Genomic DNA, 26,898 nt, shown 5'->3' on the forward strand with positions numbered 1-26,898 from the left:
GAGATTTTGATTGGGATTGTGTTGAATCTATAGAACAAGTTGGGAAAAACTGATATCTTGACAATACTCAGTTTTCCTATTCATGAACATAGAATATCTCTTTATTTAGTTCTTCTCTGGCATCTTTTATCAGAGTTTTATAATTTTCATCATATAGGTATTATATATATATTTTTAGATTTATACCAAAGTACTTCATTTTTGAAGGTGCTAGCATAAATGATAATGTATTTTTAATTTCAAATTCTGTTATTACTAGTTGGGTTCTATTTTAATCACATTAAAATATTCTTCCATGTTTGACTTATTTGAAGACAAACTAAATAAATGTTGCACTTCCCAGAATATGATAGAAATTTTTTTGAGTAATCCACATGATGTGAAAAAATAAAAACTTTATAAAATGTGGTATTTTATGTAGCTATATAATAGATATATTTTCTGTGTAATAATAATATTATAAATATAAGGCTTATTAAGACTTTAAGTACATTTTCTCATTAATTCTTACAACATTCCATTAAGGTAAAAACTCATTCTTATCATTTTACAGATGAGGAAGCTGAGACTTCAAAAGATTAAAACATTTCCCAAAGGTCTCCAATGAGCAAGCAACAAACCTGAAATAAACACTATGTCTGACTCAGAAGTCAACAAACCTAAATTCAACACTATGTTTGACTCAAAAACCCATGCTTTTAACACCTGAATATCATCACACCTTATTATTAAACATGGGAAATGCCCTGATGGCCAACAGTCATTTGGTATATTTTGCCAAAATATTTCCATTTTTTTCTTTCAATAGAAGGTCTTATTATAATTTTTATAGATGTTCCAATCTTTCTTATGTTACTGTTAAAAGTTGACATGAAATGAAGATACCATGGGAGTTATTTAAATTCAGTAAAGATGCATGATATTTACAATGAGGAACAATATACACACAGCATTGAAATATAATTTCTTGCCAAAAAATATTTTGCAGGTTTTTGACTACTATGAGCACCTCCATCTCTTTATATATTTTCTTGCTATATCTCTTTTATCTACTGTCATTAAGGTGTGTTTTCTTTTTCGCTTTTCAGAGAGAACTCTTAACTCCAATACCCACTTCATCCTTAACTTTTCATTTCAGAAGTAACATCCCTTGTCTAGTTCTGTATCATCTTGCTTAGACCACTGCAACAATCAGCATATGTGACTTTATTCCAAACTAAACTGTCTTCTTATTGAGGGCAGAAGATATATAACTGACCCTTAATAATGTGGGAGTTAGGGGCACCTACCCTCCACGCAGTAAAAAAATCCAAGTATAAGTTATAGTTGATACTTTGTGTAGATAGTTCCTCCATATAGGCGGTTCCTCTGTATCTGCGTTTTCGTATCTGTGGTTTCAACCAGCCACAGATTGTGTAGTACCATAGTATTATTAATGAAAAAAATCCTTGTATAAGTGGACATGCACTGTTCAAGACCCGTGTTGTCCAAGAGTCAACCATGTATGTATGTCTGTGTGTGTGTGTGTGTGTGTGTGTGTGTGTGTGTGTATGTATATTCCTGACCTTCCCAAGGATTGTCTTCCTGTTGGGCTTTGTTGTGGTGCTGAGTTTCCTCCTGGGGAGCTAACTGGGGACAATGCTGGCACCAGGCTCGGTCACCTCTGTACCACTCATCAGTCATCTGGTTGGTGGTGGCCAGGTACAGACAAAAGCACAGGTTATATATATATATATATATATATATATATATATATATATATATATACCTTTTGCCTATATATGTATATGTACTTTTATATATAAATAGAGAGAGAGAGTTAGCACTTGTTGCAAACTAGACTGTTTAAAAACATGTACTCTCTTCTCCCACTTTTTTGGGCAGAATTCACTTTCCTACCTCTTAAATCTGGGCTTGCCAATTGACTTGATTTGGCCAATGAATTTTAGCAGACCAGAAGCAAGGAGATCTTTAAACATGTCTGTATGGTTGAATTTTTTATCCTATGCACTTCTGTTGTTGTCAAGAAAACACCATATCTGGTCTAGGGCACTGGTGTCAGAAGAATGAATGATGCATGAATTCAAACTCAGCCTAGATCAGCATACCCTCAGCCTACGCACAGACTTGTGAAAATAAATACTTGTCGTATAAGCTAATGAGTTTGAGAATGGTTAACATTACCACTGTGTCCAAGAAATGATATAGTACCACATTCAGAAAACAGTTTATTTATATAAACAGGTACCTCTTTGCTCATAGTCAGATTGGCACTATTCCAAAATTCTGAATAGTTTTAATTCTGATAGGTTCAATCAAGATTTCTTTCGCAGTTGAGGTAAGCAAAAATAACATTGGGATTTTATTTAATCAAACAAATAACTTTGTTCTCGTCTGCCATTAAAGATCAAGTTCTAAAATATAAATACCTCACATATCTCACATCTTACCTTCTGCTTATAACAGATAAGGAAAAACATTTTAGTCTCCAATGATTCTTTTACTTGCATTGATACTTCACTTTGATTTGAAATATCTTCCCCAGTTAAGGTGGATATAATGAATAACCATGAATATAATATGTATAAAATTAAATTATTACTGGCATTGAGGGAAAAGACACATTACTTTGATTAGAAATTGTGATGATTATAGATTATCTTACAAAGGCCCTGTACAACCTACAAAAGTGTATTAGTCAATCAGCCAACTATATATACCTTGGATCTATGGAGAAATATGAAGTGTGAAGCAATGTAGTGCAGGGGAAAGTGACCCTCTCAGAAGCAATAGCTCATAGTTCCACTTTGGGCTCAGGCACTACCTATAGTGACTGTGAGAAAAATCGATCTTTATGGGACTCAATTTCCTCATCTTGGAGGAAATGAGTATAATTGATTCAATTACCTCAAAAGTCTCTCCCAGCTCCAATGTTCTGTGATTCCATTATTTAAATAAATACTAGTCCCTGTCCTAAGGGGAAAATTGGAAAAGCTGTCTACCTGGGAGTGGGTGGAATGATCTTTTGCTCCCAAGGAGAAAATGAATATCTTTCAGTCTCACAGATTCATATACGTGTCTTTTGCAGCAAAGCATGACCTACTCTTTCCCATCTCTCCAGTCTTATCCAGGACTACACCATAGCTTTTTCTCTTTCCATTTCTGCTACACATCCAGGAATTCTAACAACTCCTCAAATGGAATTTGTCATCTATACACACTGGTCATGCTGTCCAGCTTCCAGACTCAGTAACTCCTACTCAGCTTCAGGTCTCAGTCCATGTTCACTTCCTCAGGAAAGGTTTCCTTGAGGCCCGCATTAGGTGCCTTGTTATAGTCTCCCAAAAGCACATTCTCTCTTTCATTTTTAGCACTCTTTGTATTTACAATTATTTGTTAACTGTCAGTCTTTGTCCCATTAGACTGAAAGCAGTGACTAAGTCTCTTATTTTTTGCTATGTACCCTATCCTCTTCATGACGCCTAGGCACATAGTTGAAACTCAATGAATATTTTTAAATAGACATGACTTTTAATATTCTACTACCACTCATTCTCATTCTGGGGGTATAGAAACAAAAAGCTTAGTCCTCACAGCAGACTGTGATAAAGTCAAATTGAATATTTTAGGAGCAGTAGTTTTCTGAAGAAACTTGATGTATTGAATGTAAAAATAGAATAAACCCTTTAAGCTAATAAAGAGCAACAATGAAAATAATAATACTTATTCTAGTAAAGTTTCCATGGGTCATACTTAAAAGCTCTCTTTATTCTGAGGGCAGATTGAAATGTTATCATGAAAATCCCACACATAATACTACGTGTTACTTAGTAGATTTTCCAAGAAAGAGAAACACTTTTAACAGATTACAAGATTTCTTAAAGAAAATGAAAATGATATGAAGAGAAGAAATATCTGAAAAGACACAATAATGAGAAAACCCAAGGGGGCTCACTGGTTCTGTGTTAGCAGACCACCACCAGATAGAGAGGTGTCACATCTGGAGGAAATTCTGAGAGAGGAGTTTATCTTGAGAACTCACACAAAGACTGTCCCGCTGATAGCATATCAGTTTACTATAAGTAATGAATATTGAGTGTAATAGTCTTGGACCACATAATAAACATATCAATATTTAATTTACCAAATCTAATAAAAGAATGTTAGAACTCAAAGTAAATGCAGAGACTATTTTGTCCAAGCTCGTTGTTTTAAAGATAAACTTTCCTTTCAGCAAGTATTGAATCAGTGATGTACATGGCATACCTTAGAGGAAAATAGTTATTTACACAAATGAACTTAGATTCCAATCTAATCACACAAACACTGAAATATATCTCTGTAACACGCTAATATTATGTTTGTATATTACAAATAATTTAGTTCCTAAAAAACTAAAAAGTTTATTTTCAGTATAATTAAAAATTATTTTCATTATTTACAGAGTGCATTTTAAGAGTTTGTCAAATCATCATCTAAATATGTTCTTTAGATGACTTTGATCTCATTAAATTGAATTCACTTGAGTTAAAGAACAGGATATGGGGAAGTAGGAAATATTTATAAATTAAAAAAATGATATAACTGTGCCTTACATAATTTTATTTCACTAATTTGATTTTATAGCACTGGAAAACTAAGAAATACAATATGTGGGAAGATTTGGGGGATTCATAAATTTCTAACAAAGTCTCTAAAGATCTTTATTTATCATTCATTCATTATTAGTTTTCTGCTTTAAAGTATAGTTTTAAATATTAAGAATCAATTGCTAATAACATAGTAATTCTTTAATACTGAAAGCCATTTTGGTTTAGCATTAATCTCAGTGAGCTTTTTTGCAGATTACAGTTTGATATATTTATTGGACCATCCATGTGAATTGTGGTAAGTACTATGAGGGTATAATGATGGATTGTGCAGAATCTTTGTTTCACTGTACTAACTAAAAGGACAAAAACCTACACACACCATTAGCTCTCTTGCCAGATACCATTGTATATGTCCACTATATAAATATCCTTATATGATTAATTCTTTTTTTAACTGACTCTAATCAGAAATATAACAAGGCTTAATCCTGGGATTCTACGAATGGTGATTTTGGAGAAATATCCTAATAAAGAGATGGAAAAAATCATATAAGTGGAGCAAAATTTTAAAATCTCATATAACTGGAGAAAAAAAAGAATGTGTTCAGTTTAAATAAAACTCAGTCCCTCACAAGAACAAGTCAGGTTTTCTTAGGCAGGTACCAGCAGGATTAAGAAATAATTAATTGATTATAACAAATTTTTACTTTGTACCACCTTTCTTAAGACTAAAAATGTTTTAATGAAAAAACAGAAAAATGAATGCAATTTTCAGCACTTCTTTTGATCCTTGGGTATAAATTTACCTTGTTATAATCTCTATTATATCACTGACACTCTTGTTTGTAATTCCTCAACCTACTAAAAAAAAAAAAAAAAAGAAAAACTTGAAATCTGCGAAGTATAACCACTTTAGCACTTCAAAAATAAATTCCGAGAATATACTATTCTCTTCTACTTAAAGTTATTTTAAATGAAACATTGTTCTTGTCCTCTTGTCAAAAACTATCAAAACATTTTCCTCATAATCTTTTTCTTATTTCTCTCAAAATAATAATACCATTAAAAATAAAACAGCTTATATTAGTATTCATTTTGAAACATTACTTGGTAATGTTAGCACAGAAATTTGTTTACAGCTTCATTGGGGTATAACTGACAAACAATAAACTGACCATATGTAAAAGGTGTAGTTTGATTAATTTTAACATATGTATATACCTGTGAATCATTACCATAGCCAAGGTAATGAACATTCATCTATCTACCACAAAATGTTTCTCTGGCCCCTTGGTAATCAATTCCTCCAATGCCCCCAAAATAATCTGCTTTCTGTTACTATGAGTTTTAGTTAGCATTTTCTAGAATTTTATATAAATAGAATCATGCAGGATATACCTTTTTTTTGGGGGGGGGGTCTGGCTCTTTTCATTGAGTGTGATAATTTTGATTTTTATCCATGTTCTGCATATGTTAATAGCTTTTTCCTTTTTATTGATGAGTAGTACCCCATTGTGTTTATATACTCACCTATGGATAAATATTTAAATTTCTTCCAGTTTGGGGAGATTTTTAAAAATATATATGCTATGTATACTTATACAAGTCTTTGTATAGACATTTGCTTTCATTTCCCTTGGGAAAATGTCAAGGAGCAAAATGGCTGGGTCGTATGGTAGGCATGTGTTTAACTTTAAGAAATTGTCAAACTGTTTTCAAAAGTGATTATAACATTTTATGTTCCTACCAACAGTGTTTGTGAAGTCTAGTTATTCCACTTCCTCGGCAGGTCAATACTTTTAATCTTCACCATACAGTGGGTATATAGTGGTATCTCCTTGTGGTTTTAATTTGCATTGCCTTAATGATGATGATGTTGAACATTTTTTCCAAATGCTTTTGAGCCATCTGTATCTCTTTTTTGGTCAAGTGGATGGCCAGTTCTTTTACCGATTTTAAATTGGATTATTTTCTTTACCCTATTATTGAGTTATTAAAATTCATTATATACTCTGTATACAAGTTCTCTTGGGATGCTCAAGATCAGGGTGCCAGCATGGTCAGGTTCTGGTGAGGACCCTCTTCCTGGCTCACAGACAAGCACCTTCTCTCTGTTTACTCACATGGCCTTTTCTCATTGTGAGTACTTGAGGAGAGAGAGCAGGCTCTCTGGTGTCTCTTCTTATAGGGCACTAATCCATCATGTAGGTTCCCCCCTCATGACCTCATTTAAGTCTAATTACCTCCCTAATGCTCCACCTCCAAATACCATCACATTAACGGTTAGGGCTTCAACATATGAACTTTGTTGGGGGGACACAAACATTTAGTCCATAGCATATAATATGTTTTTGGTCTGCTAGCTAAGAAAACTTTCCCTAAGCCAAGCTAACTATGCTTTTCTGCTAGTTTTTTTTTTTTTTTTTTTTTCCAAAAGTTTTGTAGCTTTAGCTCTTATATTTAGGTCTATAATCCATTTCAAGTTAACTTCTGTGTATTGTGTGAGTTAAGGGAGGGTTGAGGGTTGTTTTGTTTTTTGGGGGTTTTTTTGCTTTTTTTTGGCATGTGGGTATCTAATTGTTTCAGTATTACTCATAAAAAGAAAAAGAATATCCTTTCCCCACTGAATTCTTTAGCACCTTTGTTGAAAATCAACTGACTGTATATATGTGGGTCAATTTCTGAACTATTCATAACAGAAATCTTAAGAAAGAGAAAATAATCAAAAACATTTTACATATTTTTTCCATTATCCTGCAACATGATTTCAGTGATAACTAAACAAGATTATGTCTCAGTGTCATAATTAGCCATGTAGGAACCAAGGAATTGATACTATTTTCAAAACATCTCAATCAATCTCATGATATGATTTGAGAATTAAAAAGAAAAAAACAAAAAAACAACTGGGGCCAAAACTTAATTCATAAATAACGGCATTAAGGCACGGGTCCTAAGATTAATAAAGAATGTTGCCCATTATGGGCGTACACTGTTAGTAGAAGGTGATTACAGAACTCTAATATTTCTATGTTTCCTTTCCTGAAAAAAAGTAAAGAATGTATTGAATATTACTTTCTCAAATATAACTATTCGTTTCTATGAGTACACATTGTCCCTGGGACCCATCCATGGTGTTTTTCTACCCTAAAAAAAAAATTAAAATAAAGAAAGAAATATATCTGATTCTGCAAGCATTGAACTGTAATATAGATCTTCCCTTTTTTTCTATGTTGAAAGAATTAAATAACAAAGAGATGGCAAGTGCGTTAATCAGGGCTTAATTAGCTATAAGCGACATAAACTGAACTCACCATGGCTTAAACAAGGAAAAGTTTATAGCCTTATACAATTGGAAAACCAAGGTCTAGTATTCCCTTCAGGCACTTAGGAGTTCCAATTTTTTCTACAATACTGTTTTTCATTTTTTCCATCTGCTGGTTCTGCCAGTAACAAAAGTTGACCACCAGTAGGCACCAAGTTAAATGACCCTTAATATACCACCTCAGAAAACAGATTTTCTTTCACCTGGAATCTGTATCAATTGCCCCAGATCCTAAACTGATAACCATATCAAAAGGAATTCTGATTAGTTCAGCCCAAACCTATAGAGCCATACAGAACTGGAAGAGATAAAGTTCATCAAGCCTAAAGTAGTTCAGCTCTCAGAAGAAAGTGGAAGGATTGCTGGGCAAGCAAAAAAGCAGATGCTGGTAAACAGAGTGAGAAAAAATATTTACTCTTTTGAATTAATTTATGCCGTAAATAATTTGGATAAGATATCTTTACTAATTTTTTAAGAAAAGTTTAAAAAAAAATAGACTATGTATGAAATGCCAATATATTTGAAAACTATTATCTATATCCTAGAAAAATTTCTAACAAAATATAAGTAATCAAAATTAATCCAGGAAAAGATATGAAGAGACTTACAGCCATAGAAAAAAATTAAATTTCCTAAATATTTACCTTTGAGTAAAAATGACCAAGTGGTTTTACAGCTAAGTTCTCTCTTACTCTCAAAGACAAAATGTACAATAAAACACAAGTTTAATTTACAGGAGATCCACTTTTAATGCTATCTCATGCAAAATCTATAGATGATAAGAAAAAGATATCTTTAGATCAAATCTGGAAAGTTTTTTTAGCAGGTGTTCCATTTAGAACCAACAGACTGCTTAACAGAGAGCATGGTAATTATGAAAATTATTTTTAGTAGGCGAAGCTGCTAAAGCTATCTGCACATCAAAATTTGAAACTTCTCAAAATGAACCCTGCTTCAACTTTGAGCTCAGGTTTTATATTATGGAGGATGCAAAAACATTATTTTCACAGTAGGAAAACTAAACTTTTGAGGACATACTTTACCCTGTATTGCATCATATTATATAGGTCAACTCATTTGTTCAGCTTTATTGAACAATCATTAATTACCTATGATGATATAGCAGGGGGTCGCTAATGGAAATATAAAGATGAATATGATGCATTTCATCTGGTTATGTAGTATATACGATACAGCGTTTATAAAACAGAGGAAGTGTTCTTTTGTAATGGGGGGAGTTAAGGAAGGCTTCACAGAAGAAGAAATATTTGAACATTGTCTTACAGCATGAGTGATGTGATGCTGAGTTAGAAATAGAATATGGATCCAGATAGAATTTATTGAGTGTAAGGAGAAGTGTGAAACAACTTGCTGGGTTCAGAGAATTATGGATCATTTTATAAAATTGGATTGTAGGGAGAAAAAAGCTGGAAGATAAGATCTGTGGAGCTTCTGGACTTCATCTTTAGGCAATAAAAAGTTTGGAAACATTTTAAGCTGTAGTGTAATATGATCACCTCCCTGTTGCTGGGAGATCATCATTAGCAGTGTGGATGTTAGACTGAAAGAGACCAGATTGAAGAGAGGGAAAGAATAAGAGAATTATTCATTAAGAATCTCTTGGGTTGGTTTGTTTCAAATCTCACTTTGGTGGATATATGTATATGGATAGTTGGATATATTTTTCTCTGTCACTATATTATGATCTTCCTAAGAGAGAAAATATCTGGCTGTTGTTGCTTTTCCTTTTTGCCACACCACGCAGCCATCAGGATCTTATCTTAGTTCCCCACCAGGGATCCAACCCCACCCCCTGCAGTGGAGCATGGAGTCTTAACCACTGTCCCGCTGGGGAAGTCCCTGGCTGTTTTTTCTATACTCAACAACTCATTCAGTAGCTGGCACATAGCAGATCCTTAGGCAGTACATATATTTTTAAATTATTTGTTGAAATCTGAACAGAAAACAAAACAAAATAATGTTTAATTGTGCTACTTTACAACGTACTTCCAGCTCTTCAACTGCAGTGGGGTGGAGAGCAGTTCAAGAGTTGTAAATATCGACAGGACTCCCCTGCAGCTCTAAACTGTTCATGAGCTTTAGTAACTGCGTTCATTGCTGAAGCATTGTCATTAATGATTAATACAGTTTCTAAGGTTTAAATCACTCCAGAGTTTCTAACAGGTTAAATTTCTTAGGGTGAAGAAAATAATAAAACCAAGAGGAATATAATTTACAGGGGAAAAGTAAGGAAAAAGAAAACAATCAAGACATAGATACTTGCAACAGAAGCTGACCATTCTTTAAACTTTGTAACTTTGTTTTATTTACTGGGGATAGATGTGGATTGTAAATGGAGGAAGAATATATTTATATCATAATCAGGCGAACCTTTTTATTTTTTTAAACTGACATTTATACAGATTTCCTGAACTATTCAAATTAATATAGTACTAAATTTAGTCTCAAGTTAAAAACACAGAATGCATGTGTCCTGTCTCCCTGACAACATCATGCATTCATTTCCCTGTGCCAGGATACAAAGGCATGGCAAGCCGATGTTTGAAAAAATAAAGTCTGTTTAAAAATTATTATTATGCAAGTAATAGAATTCTGTCTACTTAATAATCCATTGTTTAATTGATAAGATAGAGAATCATGACTTTTACAATAGAAAAAATAAATTCAAGCAGCATAACTTTCTGATGGTCTCTTTCACATTTTTATCTTTTAAAGCATAGAATTTAACTTAATAACATATACATATTTTCAGTCAGAATTTCAAAATTGCATTTCTAATATGTACATTGTGTGTATACCTGTATATCCACTGTCTCTATTTGACTTTAAAAAAGTTAATCGTGGGCTTCCCTGGTGGCGCAGTGGTTGAGAATCTGCCTGCCAATGCAGGGGACGCGGGTTCGAGCCCTGGTCTGGGAAGATCCCACATGCCACGGAGCAACTAGGCCCGTGAGCCACAACTACTGAGCCTGCGCGTCTGGAGCCTGTGCTCCGCAACAAGAGAGGCCGCGATAGTGAGAGGCCCGCGCACCGCGATGAAGAGTGGACCTTGCTTGCCGCAACTAGAGAAAGTCCTCGCACAGAAACGAAGACCCAACACAGCCAAAAATAATAAATAAATTAATTAATTAAAAAAAAAGTTAATCGTGTGTCAAAGATATGATTTCACAATGTTAGCATCTATCTCTTATAAATGGAACTAAAACAAAAGATTGTGTTACACACATGTAATTCATCATTAATCTGCAAAACTACCAATATTGGGATGGGCAGTAGCAATTTAACACTTTTGTGATCTGTAATTCACATAGGACTTGATAATCTGAACACTGATATCATGTATTTGATCTGAGAGATACACTGACGAATTACAAAATAAAAATAAAAATAGTAACAATTGGTACCCTGGATTCTTTAAGGAATTAAGTCTTTACTTTGTATTTAAGTATTTAATAATTAGTAGATTTTTTGCCAGGCAATTTGCATAAAGTTTATAAAATCACATTGTCTATTCTGGGAAAGGCTAGGAGTCCAGAGTGCCTAAAGCACAGGCATTGTATAGTGGACTGAGGGAGAGACTAGGTATGCAAAATATACACATTTTAAAGGGAAAAAAAAAAAAAAAATTATTTAAAGAAAAGTGAAATCAACATTTGTAGTTAATTTAAAGAGGCAAGTATTTTGTTGAAACACATTCTTTCTTATATGCTGGGAAACTTTTATTTTATAGATACAATTAAACTTTAATTTAAAAGTATTCTCTGGTTTTATTAAGATAACATATTTCCCAAAGTAGCAATTTATCATTACCTTTGTAGTTAACCTTGAAGCCAATAGATCCGACACTTTCATCTGTTTGAAGGTGCAGCCACATTTGGCTACTCATGCTTACTATCAAGTCTGGCACAAAGCTTCCAGTCAGCCTAAAAATAGATGGACAGAGAAGGGAGAAATGGATTATTAAAATACACTCTGTATGCAAATTATGAGACAGATGTGTTTCTCAATACTTTATTGGCTAGAAGCAAACAACTGTCAGATAAACTTATAAGACTGTGCTGTTATAACAGAACAAACAGCATAATTTAGTGATCAAGGTTTATTATAAACAAATACTATTTTATGTGTTTAACTAGGTTAGATCTTTCATATCGCTGAGGCAAGATACTAAATTTTATTTTTTTTTAATTTATTTATTTTTTTAAATTTTATTGGAGTCTAGTTGATTTACAATGTTGTCTTAGTTTCTGCTGTACAGCAAAGTGAAGCAGTTATACATATACACATATCCAGTCTTTTTTAGATTCTTTTCCCATATAGGTCATTAGAGTACTGAGTAGAGTTCCCTGTGCTATACAGCAGGTCCTTGTTAGTTATCTTTGCTATATATAGTAGTGTGTGTATGTCAATCCCAATCTCCCAATTTAACCCTCCCCCGTCCCCACCCCCCGTAACCATAAACTGTTTTCTACATCTGTGACTCTATTTCTGTTTTGTAAATAAGTTCATTTGTACCCTTTTTTTTAGATTCCACATCTAAACGATATCATACGATAATTGTCTTTCTCAGTCTGACTTACTTCATTCAGTATGACAATCTCTAGGTCCATCCATGTTGCTGCAAATGACATTATCTCATTCTTTTTTTTTATAGCTGAGTAGTAATCTATTGCATATGTGTACCACATCTTCTTATCCACTCCTGTGTGAATGGACATTTAGGTTGCTTCCATGTCCTGGCTACTGTAAACATTACTGCAACGAACACTGGGGTGTGTGTATCTTTTTGAATTATGGTTTTCTCCAGATATATGCCCAGGAGTGGGATTGCTGGATCATATGATAGTTCTAGTTTTAGTTTTTTAAGGAACCTCCAAATTGTTCTCCATAATGATTGTACTAATTTACATTCCCACCAATGGTGCAAGAGGGTTCCCTTTTCTCTACACTGTCTGCCGCATTTATTGTTTGTTGATTTTTTGATGATGGCCATTCTGACCGGTGTGAGGTGGTACCTCATGGTACTTTTGATTTGTATTTCTCTAATAATTAGTGATGTTGAGCATCTCTTCATGTGCCTGTTGGTACAGGGACATTTTGCCTGCAGTAGCTTCACACATTTAGGAGAAGGGACGGCAGGGTTAGGAACTGGAGCCTCTTTCTGCTCTAGAAAGTTCTGCACCTATTTCATATTCCTTGTCATTTCTAGATGTCTGTATGCTTATCTTTTTATTCTTTGATACTTCCTATGTTTACTTGTTTTTTTTTTTTCATTTCCACAATTTCCAAAAATGTATTTGCCCTCTTATTTTTTTTTTAACATCTTTATTGGAGTATAATTGCTTTACAATCGTGTGTTAGTTTCTGCTTTATAACAAAGTGAATCAGCTATACATATACATATATCCCCATATCTCCTCCCTCTTGCGTCTCCCTCCCACCCTCCCTATCCCACCCCTCTAAGTGGTCACAAAGCACTGAGCTGATCTCCCTGTGCTATGTGGCTGCTTCCCACTAGCTATGTATTTTACATTTGGTAGTGTATCTATGTCCATGCCACTCTCTCACTTTGTCCCAGCTTACCTTTCCCTCTCCCCGTGTCCTCAAGTCCATTCTCTACGTCTGCATCTTTATTCCTGTCCTGCCCCTAGGTTCTTCAGAACATTTTTTTTTAAAGATTCTATATATATGTGTTAGCATACTGTATTTGTTTTTCTCTTTCTAACTTCACTCTGTATGACAGCATCTAGGTCCATCCACCTCACTACAAATAATTCAATTTCATTTCTTTTTAATGGCTGAATAATATTCCATTGTATATATGTGCCACATCTTCTTTATCCATTCATCTGTCGATGGACACTTAGGTTGTTTCCATGTCCTGGCTATTGTAAATAGAGATGCAATGAATATTGTGGTATATGACTCTTTTTGAATTATGGTTTTCTCAGGGTATATGCCCAGTAGTGGGATTGCTGGGTCGTATGGTAGCTCTATTTTTAGTTTTTTAAGGAACCTCCATACTGTTCTCCATAGTGGCTATATCAATTTACATTCCCACCAACAGTGCCAAGATACTAAATTTTAGATCATTGAAAATCTTATACTTCTTTTTGAACTGAAAAGAAAAAAAGAATCTATAAAAATCTTTAACTTGTTTTTTTAACACCAGGAATGTACTTCATTTTGACATTCAAGTTTCACAGAACTTTGTTCTAAAGAAACATTGTGAAAAATATTTAAGTACTGTGCAAAACAATAAAATGGCAAGGAGTATAATATAAACCTTCGCAATACTGATGTCAGGCTAGTCATGTCATGTATGTTGTACTGGGAATAATTTTAAAGAATATTCTGCTAATGCATCACTGAATCTATGCATTAATAATCTCATTCAGTAATGCTCAACTTTATAACCCTAACAGGGGAAATTACTTAATGTTTCCTCTGTCATTAATAATGTTTTAGTCACATATATGAACCGAAGCCAAGGGTCATATAAAGCCGGAAAGCAAATGAGTAAATAAGACCTTGAGGGGAAAAGTCTGTCAAGAATACAAAGAGGAAAAAAAAAATGGATTCACTGCTGAGTAAAATATCCATAATGACTAGGACTTCTAAATTACATACTAAAAAAATAGGTTTTTAAAAGAAGAAATTCTTAAGTGTTTACCCACTTTATTGCTAAAACCATGAAGATTTCTGAAAAATTGCATGAGGAGAGAAGGTATAAAGTTTCCCTTCCTAATAAAAAGGGCACCCTAAGAGAGCAGTGTCCTGGATGGAGGCTATACTATAATTAGACCAACAGAGGGCAACATGGAGGACTGTATCCTTGAAGCCACCATGGCAGCAGAATGTCCTGCTCACTGGTCAGCCACCAAAACTATAGAACATGATCAGCAGACTGCATTAGCAATACAGCTATGCCAGCAGTGCCCAGTGTTACAGAATTTATGGGAATCCATCACAAATGAAGCTAGTTAAATATTATGATTTAATTATGGGATTGTGCATAATATTAAGGAATAGTGTGATGTATAAAGATACTATAAGATATTATAGAATTTTAGACTATATTCACTTTCTTCCTGCCAAAGCAAATTTAAAATTATTATAATGTAAAAGATACGAACACATACATTCTCCTTTGTAACATATGTGTATATCTGTATGTATTCATATACATACACATACGCATTATCGTTTGAAAACTTTGTGGCATGTGAACTTTCAATTTTCAAATTGATGAGTTCAAAAGAACTAGTCTTTTGAGCCATGGTAAAGAGACAGGTTTATGGGCAAGAGTGAGGACTCAAGCTCAGAGACATGAAAGAAAGTAAAGTAAATCCATTATGAAATGGGCATGAGAGCTTAAAACTATAGGATGTGCATCAGCTATACCATATCAAATATGCCAACAATCTATCTCATAGTGAATATTAAAAGACACATTTTTATGAGATTAAATTATTTCTCTTTATTATATCCTCCTATATCCATCTCAGTCCTGAACTCTTTTACCAGCCCAAAACCTCTAGCACATATAAGTTTGTCAGTATTTCATAAAGAACAGCTAACATATATAGACTAATCGTTCCACTGCCTATTTGTTCTATTGGCCATGATTCTACCTAGCTCCCACCCCATTGGTGGTGTAAGGGTAAATATAAATCTAAAAAAAAAGGATTAAATTAAACATTTCCCCAATATCAGAAGGTAAAGAAAAATTCCCCTTTCTCTCTAGCATTTCTCTTACGAAACTTGAAATTATAAATGATAATGTTTGTTACAGATGTATGTAAATCTTTTAAGCTAAATAAGCCTCTTGTCAATTTTTGCACTACATGAATGACTTTCTTGGAGGCCTTAGTGTTACCTCTTTGAAATGTGAACATCAAGGAAAATGTCACCCTGTCTCCCTGTTTCTGTGGGAGTTTAAGCCTAGGCATATAGCTCCATGATGTTAATTTCCTGCTTTTCATAAAGATAGGAGAAGTTCTATTTTCCCTTTTGATAAGGTCAATTAACATGTATGTAAATGGATTGTATCTGCCTGATATATAAAGGGTAAGATTTAGTTCTCTTTGCAATCTCTTTAGCAGATTGCCTATGATGTCCATCACAGTCTAGTTTAATGCTTATTCAATATTAAAACTGTTTCATTCTTTCTACATTTTGTGGAGAGGCTTGACTGGGTTGGCAGGAGATTTTATTGTTAATTATATTTCTCCAACAATTTGGTGATGAGGATGGGATGCAAATGGCAGTTCCAAAATTAAGTGGACCAGATGAAGTTCTTTTGGCCACATAACAGTAGTTTAAGAGACCCTAAATTATAAAAAGTCTCCCTCCTAGTGCTCTGCTCTTTTGGAATACTAGCTAGATGAACCACCCTCTGCAAATTTAAGATTTTTCTATTGAGTAAGCATGGGTAAATTGGGCTCTAATATCCCTTCAGGATCATGATTACCTTTGATGATGGAAAAATATGGGAAGCCAGGAATGCTGCCTGCAGTTCTTAAACAACTACTATCTCTGTCACATTTGGAATACTTATGAGAATACAGTCTTTCAAGATTTATGAGGGATTTAGGAGGTCCACATTATAAGCAAATTAATTGCTGGTATTTACTGGATGGACATCATTCTAAGAGTAAAGTTAAAAATGATTTGGAAAGCCAGAAGGAAAGACTGAGAAAAATGGAAAAGGAAATTTGAGAATTAAAGGTACTTTCTCGTTCACAGAGCCCTCTTCTTCCTTTCTTTGCTGTTTCTGCTCCCTCTGTTCCCCCTACATCTCTTTATTCTTCTTGCTTCAAACAAACTCCTGGGAACCTTTGTCAGTAAATTTCCCTACAAAGAAGGCTGGTGGCATGACTTTTTTAGCTGGTACTGAATTACCTGCCCTGTTTGAGAACACAGGCTTGTAATCCTCATATCCTAGCTCTGAGTCTACTCTATGTCCTAGCGTAGAGTCTACCTCCAGGAGTCTCTTATCATCCATACGCTATGGATCTAGGAAAGCAGAAACTATAAGTCTCTTATCATCCATACACTATGGATCTAGGAAAGCAGAAATTATGAGTCTCTTATCATCCATACACTATGGATCTAGGAAAGCAGAAACTATAAGGAGATATATTTAGGGAAGAGTTGAGAACTTGAATAAAAGATTCTGTCCCTATATGAAAGTGACAGGATGCAGAGTAGTTTCACTAGTCACTTGGAAAAAAAAAGAAAAAAGAAAAAAAAGTATTAGGTTGATAAATATACCAGCATAAGAAAGAAGCCAAATAGTCATATAATTCTACCTTTTTTTTTTTTTTTTTTTGTCACAATATGTGGAAAACCAGCTCTTCTTATCTGATCATCAGTGAAGCTAATGCCATTGAGAAGCTACCCAGCCTATTCATGTGAAAGCTTCTCTTCCTCTTTTCCAGGAGTTTGCAGAAGTACTACACAGTGTGTTTTTACTTTACAGACCCATGCTTGGGGATGTGCACAAGCTACTGTGGGGAATTCTACAACCAGCAGACTTTGCTCCTTTGATGAAGCAAGCACATTGGGGACCAGAAGATGACCCACCCCATCAAGGAGTAGCAGCTATCCACCACCCTCCACAACTGTGGAAGAACCAAGGGCTTGGGTGACCCATCAAAAGAGACTGCTCTCAGTCTTTCCTCTAAAGATGAGCTGGGAGAAATTGCAGTGTTGTATCCACAAAACAGATGAGTCCCCATTATTTTCCATCTAAAATTTCTATCTGTTGAAATTTTCTCAAAATTTACTGGCATGGATCCAAGGGCAGATAAAAATTGTCCCCTGGTCCTATCCTTTGCCTTTGCTCTCTTGCTGGTTATCCAAACTCAAATTAGGAGAAAGGCAGACGGTTGGCAAGGACAGATTACTACTCAAATCTTAGCAGCAACTACTCAGTTGGGGAACAATCTAGAAAAAATACGAAGAAGAAAAGAAGTTATAAACTGCTGCATTAACTGTTCAGTTAATACTGTTTACTAAAGAAAATAAACTTTACTCTGGCCAATCTGTGAAGGCAGCAAAGAAGAGAAAACCATATGTTATTATTCCAAGAAACTGGGACAGTGGAAAAGAGATTGAAGAAAAGAGACTCCAGAAGATGCAGAAATTGCAGAAACAAGGGAATGAAGAAAGCCCAGAAAGCTAGAGAATAATTGTCAAATGGTTTACAATTGACAGATTGAGGGAATCTCAGCAGTAGGAACTGATGAAATTTATGTCTGAATAAATTTCCCTCAGGCTAACATATCCTTGATTTTTCTGGATACAGAAAAATCTGTAGATACAGGTGCTACTTATTCTGAAAATGTCCCAGAAATCCCTCACTTTCCATCTGGTGATAGACCAATTCAGGTTGTTGGTATTTTAAATCAGCTTTATATGTGTTCTTTTCTTCTGTGGTTCCCACATTAATAGATCTCCTGACTGAGGAACATGTTTTCTTACTTTCTCCTGATTCTCCTGTAAATCTATTGGGGAGAGATCTCCTGTGCAAATTAAAACTACCATATTGTATACTCCATATGGAGTGTCTGTTTAATGTCCTTGGAAAAAACTGTCTTACTTGGTTATGGTGTGCCCTCTGAAAGAAAAGGAATGTAGCAGCAAGTGGCAGTGTCACACCGTGCTGGAAAAGTACCCTGAGCAGAAATAAAGCAATGCATCACTTTGGGCCTTGGGATAATAATACCGGTTTAAAAAGCATAGGCCATGACCATGTGTCAAACAGTAGCCTTTGCTGAGAGCTCAACTAGAAGAAATAAAACCAGTTATAAAAAGAATTAGAAAAACAAAGGCTAATTATAAAAGGACATTCACCCTGTCATATTAATACTGCCAAACTTCCAGCAAAGAAGGAAGGTAAATTTGATAAATATGGCTGACCTTAATATAACATCTTAAAGAAGTAAATAAATCCATTGTTCTATTAATACCTACAGTTCCTAATACTATATTATAACTTTGGTACCACCCTCTACAAAGTTTTTGTCCAATTTATCTATGCTCTGCTTTTTTTCCCCATTCCTCTAATCTAAACGGGTCTATATTCTTGTTTGTTTTTACTTATGAAGGAAGTCCAGTATTTATGGCAAAGGATTCCTCAAGAGTTTCAGTACTCTCCTACTATTTCTTTAGCCATTTACAGAAAACTTACGGGAAACTTCCACCAGAAGGATCTATAAGCATTCAATATATAGATGGTTGGCTGGTAGCATCAAAAACTAAAGAGTAATGCGAAACTGATACTTTGGCATTGTTACAATTTCCCCCTTCACAAGGACATAAGACCTCATTGGGTAAATTGCAATATTGCCAAACTGAGGGATATTTAGGGCATATATTGATGGTGAGGGCCCACAAGTGTTACAACACAGGGTCAGCCCATTTTGCAGATAAAATGCCATATTACAAAAAACAACTTAGACCATTTTGGGGACTGATAGGATATTGTGAATAGTGGATTCTAGCTTCTGCAGAGAAGGAAAAACTTTAATGGAGCAACTGCGTGAAAATTGTTCAGAACCTCTGATTTACTCTGTAGAATCTAAAGAGGCTTTTGAATTAAAATTGGCTATTGTCTCAGCTTTGGGGATCTGTAATTTTGAAAAGCCCTTCCTGTTTTGTCATTAAAGTAAAAGTTATACTTCTGGAATTTAACTCAAAAGTTGGGATGAGACCATACATTAATAGCGTGTTTCTCAGTTCTTCTGGAGGCCGTGGCACTGTGGATACTGGGCTGTTGTGACAGCAGCAGACACATCTTTAAAAAGGCTTGGGGCTTCCCTGGTGGCGCAGTGGTTGAGAATCTGCCTGCTAATGCAGGGGACACGGGTTCAAGCCCTGGTCTGGGAAGATCCCACATGCCGCGGAGCAACTAGGTCCGTGAGCCACAGCTACTGAGCCTGCGCGTCTGGAGCCTGTGCTCCGCAACAAGAGAGGCCGCGATAGTGAGAGGCCTGCGCACCGCGATGAAGAGTGGCCCCCGCTTGCCACAACTAGAGAAAGCCCTCGCACAGAAACGAAGACCCAACACAGCCAAAAATAAGTAAATAAATAAATAAATTTAAAAAGGCTTAAGCCCTTACCTCTGGTCACTTGACTTATGTGCATGCCTTACTGTTGTGACAGATATAAGTACATAAGATCCAGAATTGGTAGGCATGGCATCAGACTAGTTATGAATAAGCACTATTATTCAATCCTAACACTGTATTTGGGAGATGCAATCTCCTAAATCCCATTCATTTTTTACCAGATCCTGAGCAAATAGATGATCATGATTGTACAATGGTAAAAGAAGACAACACTAGGCCCTGGCATGTTTTAACTGATATTGTTCATAATCTCTTTTAATAATGTTACCTAATGGGTCATGTACTCAGGATAAAAGTGACCAACTTAAGGCTTCGTATGCTATGGTGACTTGTTATGAAATTTTGGAAGCTTATATTTTGCCTAGAGGTTAGTTGGCACAAGCAGCCTAGTCAATAACAGTAACAGGAATTCCAATTCTTGATATATGTACATATGTGCACATACATACATACACAGACACATGTAGTTTTTAATATATATATATATATATATAAATATATATATATATTTATATATATGATGTGTTTGTGTCTGTCATGCAAAGGAGCTAATCTGGAAAATTAGAGGATTCTCTACTTTGAGGGGAAGTAAAATATCTCATGAAAAATTGATAGTTGATTTTTTAGAGGCTGTACAGCTGCTGCTCAGATCAGTAATCCATTATAGAGCTCACGCAGGGCAGAATAAAAACTTCTAAAGGCAATGATTTTGCTGACAGCTGTAAAAGCCACTGTTAAAATGTGGCAGATTTCAAAGTTAGAAGCCTCACATTTAACACAACAAGCAATTTTTATTAACTTCCAAATATATGCTTCAAAAAAGGAAATGTACAAATGGATTCAAAAGGGGGTTAAAAGAAATTTGACTGAACTATGGGAATTATCCAACAAAATCATTTCTATAGAACAGTCCTTATTTGCTTGCTTAGTAATGTTGTGTTACCAACATAATTAAGTAAAAGAGGGATTTTTAAAGGCACTAGATTCTTAGCATATTTACATAAAAGGTGAAGTTACTCAAAACATATTTAAGAGATGAGCAACCTGTCAGCAGAATTATTTACAGGTCACTCCCAAGGTATGGTATAGGCAGTTTTCCCAATCAAATTTACCAGGAACTTACTGGCATGTGGATTTCATAGAATTAATGCCTGAGGAAAGTAAGAAATTTTGTCTAGTTATGGTGTATATGATGTTTGGATGGTCTGAAGTCTTTCCTTCTTCAGATGCCAATACTCAGGCAGTGGTAAAATCTCTCTTAATAAATGTATTTTCTACATTTTGGATACTAGAGCATAATGAACCAGAGAGAGGATGCCATCTTATTCCCACTGCCATCCAGTAATTATGCAAATGTTTACAGACTCCCAGAAGATGAATCAAACCCATCTGCTAAGATTCAGAAATATACTAGATTAAAATGGCTAGAACTTTACTTCTAGCCTTGTTGAAAATTAGAGCAACCCTTGCAGGCAAGCATCATATTTTTCCCTTTGAACTTATATTTGGTAGACCTATGAATTTGGGCCAGAGATCATGTCCTGTGCCCGATTTAAGTGAATCCTCCCATAATCATGTTCAGTACTTCAAAGGGCCTCTTTCTTCCCTAGAAGCCCTGAGACATAAGCCCTCTATTGACTAGAATATTCTGCTTATGTCAAAGTGTTCTAGAGAAAAGATAGGCTATTCTTGTGCTGGAGGAACCCTTTCAAGGGCTGCTAATCACCCATATGGCTATCGAAGTGAAAGGAAAACGCAGGTGGATCCATGTTTGTCAAGTGTAGCCAGAATCTCAGATGGAATGGACAGTGGTTCCCTCAAAGAACTGGAAACTTAAATTTTCTAGAACAACTGATAATGGCACTGAACTTAACTGAAAGAAGGTATTCTAGCAAGCTACGATTCTCATGAATTACCCTGCTGTCCTATTCACGGTAGTATTATTTCAAATATTTTAAGAATCACATTTCATTAAAAAACAAACATGTTATTTGTTACACTATTTTTCTTTCTGTACCCCCATTAATATTTCCCACAATCACTACTTCCAAACAGCTCTAAATAGTACTCCCAATGACCAAGACAGCCTTAACATTACCCTCGGCTTAACTAAATTTTAGAGAGGTATCATCCTGACTATAGGTTCCGGCCCTCACTTTTCTTAAGAGAATTTACTTTAGAAAACTTGTAATTGTAAATCCTTTCTCTGCTCTTTGAGGTGTAAATCTTCTACAACCAGGAATGTCTCTCTCAAGGACTTGGAAGCCATTGTCCTGAAATAAAATCATCAAAGGAGATAGCATTTCTGTTTTCCTGACTCTGTGGGAGTGAAGAGCCCAACTTTGTTAAGTAACTACTAGCAAACACAGATGGCATATTAATATTGACTAATCTCCCACCTAAAGTGTTCCAGTACTTTTCTACTAGCTCACCCCAGCATTTAAACACCATCCCACCTTGTCCAGAAGAGTTGAGTTCAATTTGTCTTCCCTATAACAGTAGTCTTGACTATCATTTCAATAGTCTTTGCCCCTATTGCAATAGTCCTGACTTCTGTTGTAATAGTCTTGAATAAAGCCCTCCCTGACTGTTTAACTGGCCTGACATAATTTCTCTCTTATACCAGTATAGACATGATCTGGTCTTACAAATCCAACAATCCAATTATTGGCAGAGTAAAACTGAGGCCATCTTACCAAATTTTTTATAATATCAAAGTAAAAGTAACTGATATACATCCAGATACTCAGTATCTAAATTTGACACACACACACACACACACACACACAAACAGTTGTGTTTACTAGTTTGATTGCAAGGAAGATGCAGCAGGAAAACTATCACATAAGAGACACAGAAATCTGGCATTCACAGTTTAAGACTGCAGTAGACAGGTGTAAAGTCCCTTGATTAACTTTGAGATACAAGTTCCTTCCAGTCCAGGTATAGATAAATAAACAAAAGTGGATATTTATTGAAACACATGGAGGCTAAATGATATGCTACTAAACAACCAATGGATCATTAAAGAAATCAAAGAGGAAATCGAAAAATACCTAGAGACAAATGAAAACGAAAACATGACAATCCAAAACCTATGGGACCCAGCAAAAGCAGTTCTAACAGGGAAGTTTATAGTGATGCAGGCTTACTTCAGGACATAAGGAAAATCTCAAATAAACAACCCAACCTTACACCTAAAGCAACTAGAGAAAGACAAACAAACAAAACCCAAAGTTAGTAGAAAGGAAGAAATTATAAAGATCAGAGCAGAAATAAATGAATTAGAGACTAAGAAAGCAACAGAAAAGATCAATGAAATTAAAAACACTAAAAGATGGTTCTTTGAAAAGATAAACAAAATTGAAAAACCTTTAGCCAGACTCACCAAGAAAAAATAGAGGGCCCAAATCAATAAAATCAGAAATGAAAAAGGAGAAGTTACAACTGACACCACAGAAATACAAAGGATCATAAGAGACTACCACAAGCAACTATATGCCAATAAAATGGACAACCTAGAAGAAATGGATAAATTCTGAGAAAGGTACAATCTCCCAAGACTGAACCAGGAAGAAGTAGAAAATACGAACACACCAATTACCAGTACTGAAATTGAATCAGTAATTTAAAAACTCCCAACAAATAAAAGGTGAGGGCCAGATGGCTTCACAGGCAAATTCTGCCAAACACTTAGAGAACAGTTAACACCTATCCTCCTGAAAATTTGTATAGAAACACAAAAGACTCCAAATAGCCAAAGCAATATTGAGAAAGATGAACAGAGCTGAAAGAATCAGGCTCCCTGACTTCAGACTGTACTACAAAGCTACAGTCATCAAAACAGTATGGTACTTGCACAAAAACAGACACATTGATCAGTAGAACAGGATAGAAAGCCTGAAAATAAACCCATGCACTTATGGTCAATTAATCTACAACAAAGGAGGCAAGAATATACAATGGAGAAATGACAGTCTCTTCAACAAGTGGTGCTGGGAAAACTGAACAGCTACATGTAAAAGAATGAAATTAGAAGATTCTCTAACATCATACATAAAAATAAACTCAAAGTGGTTTAAAGACCTTAATGTAAGACTGGATACTATAAAACTTCTAGAGGAAAACATAGGCAGAACACTGTTCGACACAAATCGCAGCAATATTTTTTTGTATCCATCTCCTAGACTAATGGAAATAAAAACAAAAATAAAAAAATGGGATCAAATTAAACTTAAAGCTTTTGCACAGCAAAGGAAACCATAAACAAGACAAAAAGACAACCCTCAGACTGGGAGAAAATATTTGCAAATGGAGCAACCGAAAAGGGATTAATCTCCAAAATATACAAACAGCTCATACCGCTCAATATCAAAAGACAAACAAACAACCCAATCAAAAAATGGGCATAAGACCTTAATAGACATTTCTCCAAAAAAGACATACAAATGGCTAACAGGCACATGAAAAGATGCTCAACATTGCTAATTATTAGAGAAATGGAAACCAAAACTGCAATGAGGTATCACCTCACACTGGTCAGAATGGCCATCATCAAAAGTCTACAAATAATAAATGCTGGAGAGGGTGTGGAGAAAAAGGAACCCTCCTACACTGTTGGTGGGAATGTAAATTGGTGCAGCCACTGTGGAGAACAACATGGAGTTTCCTTAAAAAACTAAAAATAGAGCTACCATATGATCCAGCAATCCCACTCCTGGACATATATCTGGAGAAAACTATAGACAAAATACATCACCCCAACAACATTCATAGCAGCACTGTCTACACAGCCAAGACATGCAAGCAACCTAAGTGTCCACTGACAGATGAAAAGATAAAGAAGATACGGTATATATATACATACATACATACATATACATATAATGGAATATTACTCAGCCATAAAAAAGAATGAAATAATGTCACTTGCGGCAACATGGATGGACCTAGAGATTATCATACTAAGTGAAGTAAGTCAGACAAAGACAAATTTCTTATGATATCACATATATGTGGAATAAAAAAAAAATGATACAAATGAATTTATTTACAAGAGAGAAATAGAAAAAAACTATGGTTACCAAAGGGGAAAGGGGGTGGGGAGGGATAAATTAGGAGTTTGGATTAAAATATACATACTACTGTACATGAAATAGGTAACCAACAAGGACCTACTATCTAGCACAGGGAACTATATACTCAACATCTTATAATAACCTATAATGGAAAAGAATATAAAAAAGAATATATATACATATATATGTTTAAAAAGTGGATGTTTATTAATCATGTAGATTTAATTGATTGTTATAATAATATAATTATTGATTCGGACTCAGGCAAAAAATGGCCCACAGGCTGGGTTTGTCCTCAAGACTTACAACACTTAGAGTCACGTATACTAAACACTGTAAGTTCAGTATGTGCCCTTCAGTAGGTGCCTTATAATAATACTAGATAATGGTTCTGAGTATTTTTGTGTTTCCTGTCTAGAAAAAATTATTTTGAAAGATGAATAATTACTGAAGGGCCCAGATCATCTCATAAATATAATGTTACTTATGTGATTGATGAGAACTAGGAGAAATTTATTGGGCCTGTGAGGAAAACACTTAGTTAAAAATTTAGATTCAGGCTCCAGAATGAAGCTACTCCACAGGACTGAATTAGGTAATATTTCATATGAAATGACAAAATAATACTCAAATTGTTAATCGTTTGAAAGTATAAGCAATATAGACATCACAACAGTTTGTAAAATTAATGTATGATGAAAGAAAAATTTTGACCATTGCTAATCAAAAATCTGCTTTAACCATTCACCACTGGTATAATAAACGTAAAGGCTAATATTAGCCTCCAAGGCTAATATTGCACTGAATTTTTAAATTCATCTTATTGTAACCCTGACAATTGCTTTGCTTTGTATTTTACTGTGGGCTTGCTGTATATTTAGATGATTGCAAATTGCCAAGATAAAGCAGAAACAGCAATAGAGATAATTAGAAAATTGTAGCTTTATTATAAAATAGTCACAAAAAGAAAAATTATAAGTGCAAACACAAATCTAAAAAAAATTCAAAATTTCCCTAATAACAAAAGGGAAAAATAACTCTCCTCCTCTCTCACCTCTCTTTAGCATTTCTTTTAGAAAACTTGCAATTACAAATGATTGCTTTCTCTGTTTCTTTCAGATGTATGTAAATGTTTTAAAAGCTAAATAAACCTCTTACCAGTTTTGCACCCCAAGAATGTCTCTCTTGGAGGCCATGGGAGTCATCTCTTTGAAATGTGAACATGAAGATGGATGGTGCCCTGTCACCCTGTTTCTGTGAGAGTTAAATCCTAGGTGCTTGGCTTCAGTATGTAACTTCCTTCTTGTCATAAAGAAGACAAGGATAGTGCATTCAGGCTATTAAAAAAAAAAAAAAAAAAAACATAGGAGAGACCGGGTGGTTTATAAACAACATAATGCACTATCCTTTTTCTTTTGATAAGGATAATTAACATGTGAAATGATTATATCTACTTGTCTATATAAATGGGTTAGAATTTTTTTCTCTTTTTGCAGTCTCTTTAGCAGATTGCCTATCATGTGCATCATGGTCTGATTTAATCCATATTCAAGAGTAAAACTAATTCATTCTTTTCTTTATTTTCTGGAAAGGATTCACTGGGTTGGTAGGTGACTTTATATCAATATTTGTATTTTCTCAACAATGGGTATGTCACTTAAAACTCTGCTCTTTGCATCCAGCCTCAACGGCTAATTAATCTCGACATCCTTTCAAAGACCTTGGTTTAGACTCAAACTGCTTAA

The 26,898-nt window shown here is 34.8% G+C and overlaps 1 protein-coding gene across 3 annotated transcripts in view; it reads right to left on the bottom strand.

Annotated features, from left to right (window-relative positions):
* The window catches only part of CSMD3 (CUB and Sushi multiple domains 3), a 1,197,799-nt gene that overhangs the window by 535,985 nt on the left and 634,916 nt on the right, over window positions 1-26,898 (bottom strand). For all 3 annotated transcript variants that reach the window (XM_061171997.1, XM_061171996.1, XM_061171995.1), the window contains one exon: window positions 11,749-11,861. In XM_061171997.1, coding sequence (XP_061027980.1) covers window positions 11,749-11,861 — 113 coding nt within the window. The remainder of the gene's footprint in view (window positions 1-11,748; window positions 11,862-26,898) is intronic.

The sequence above is a fragment of the Eubalaena glacialis genome, chromosome 17 (genome assembly GCF_028564815.1).
Source record: "Eubalaena glacialis isolate mEubGla1 chromosome 17, mEubGla1.1.hap2.+ XY, whole genome shotgun sequence".
In the NCBI taxonomy this organism is placed as follows: Eukaryota; Metazoa; Chordata; class Mammalia; order Artiodactyla; family Balaenidae; genus Eubalaena; species Eubalaena glacialis.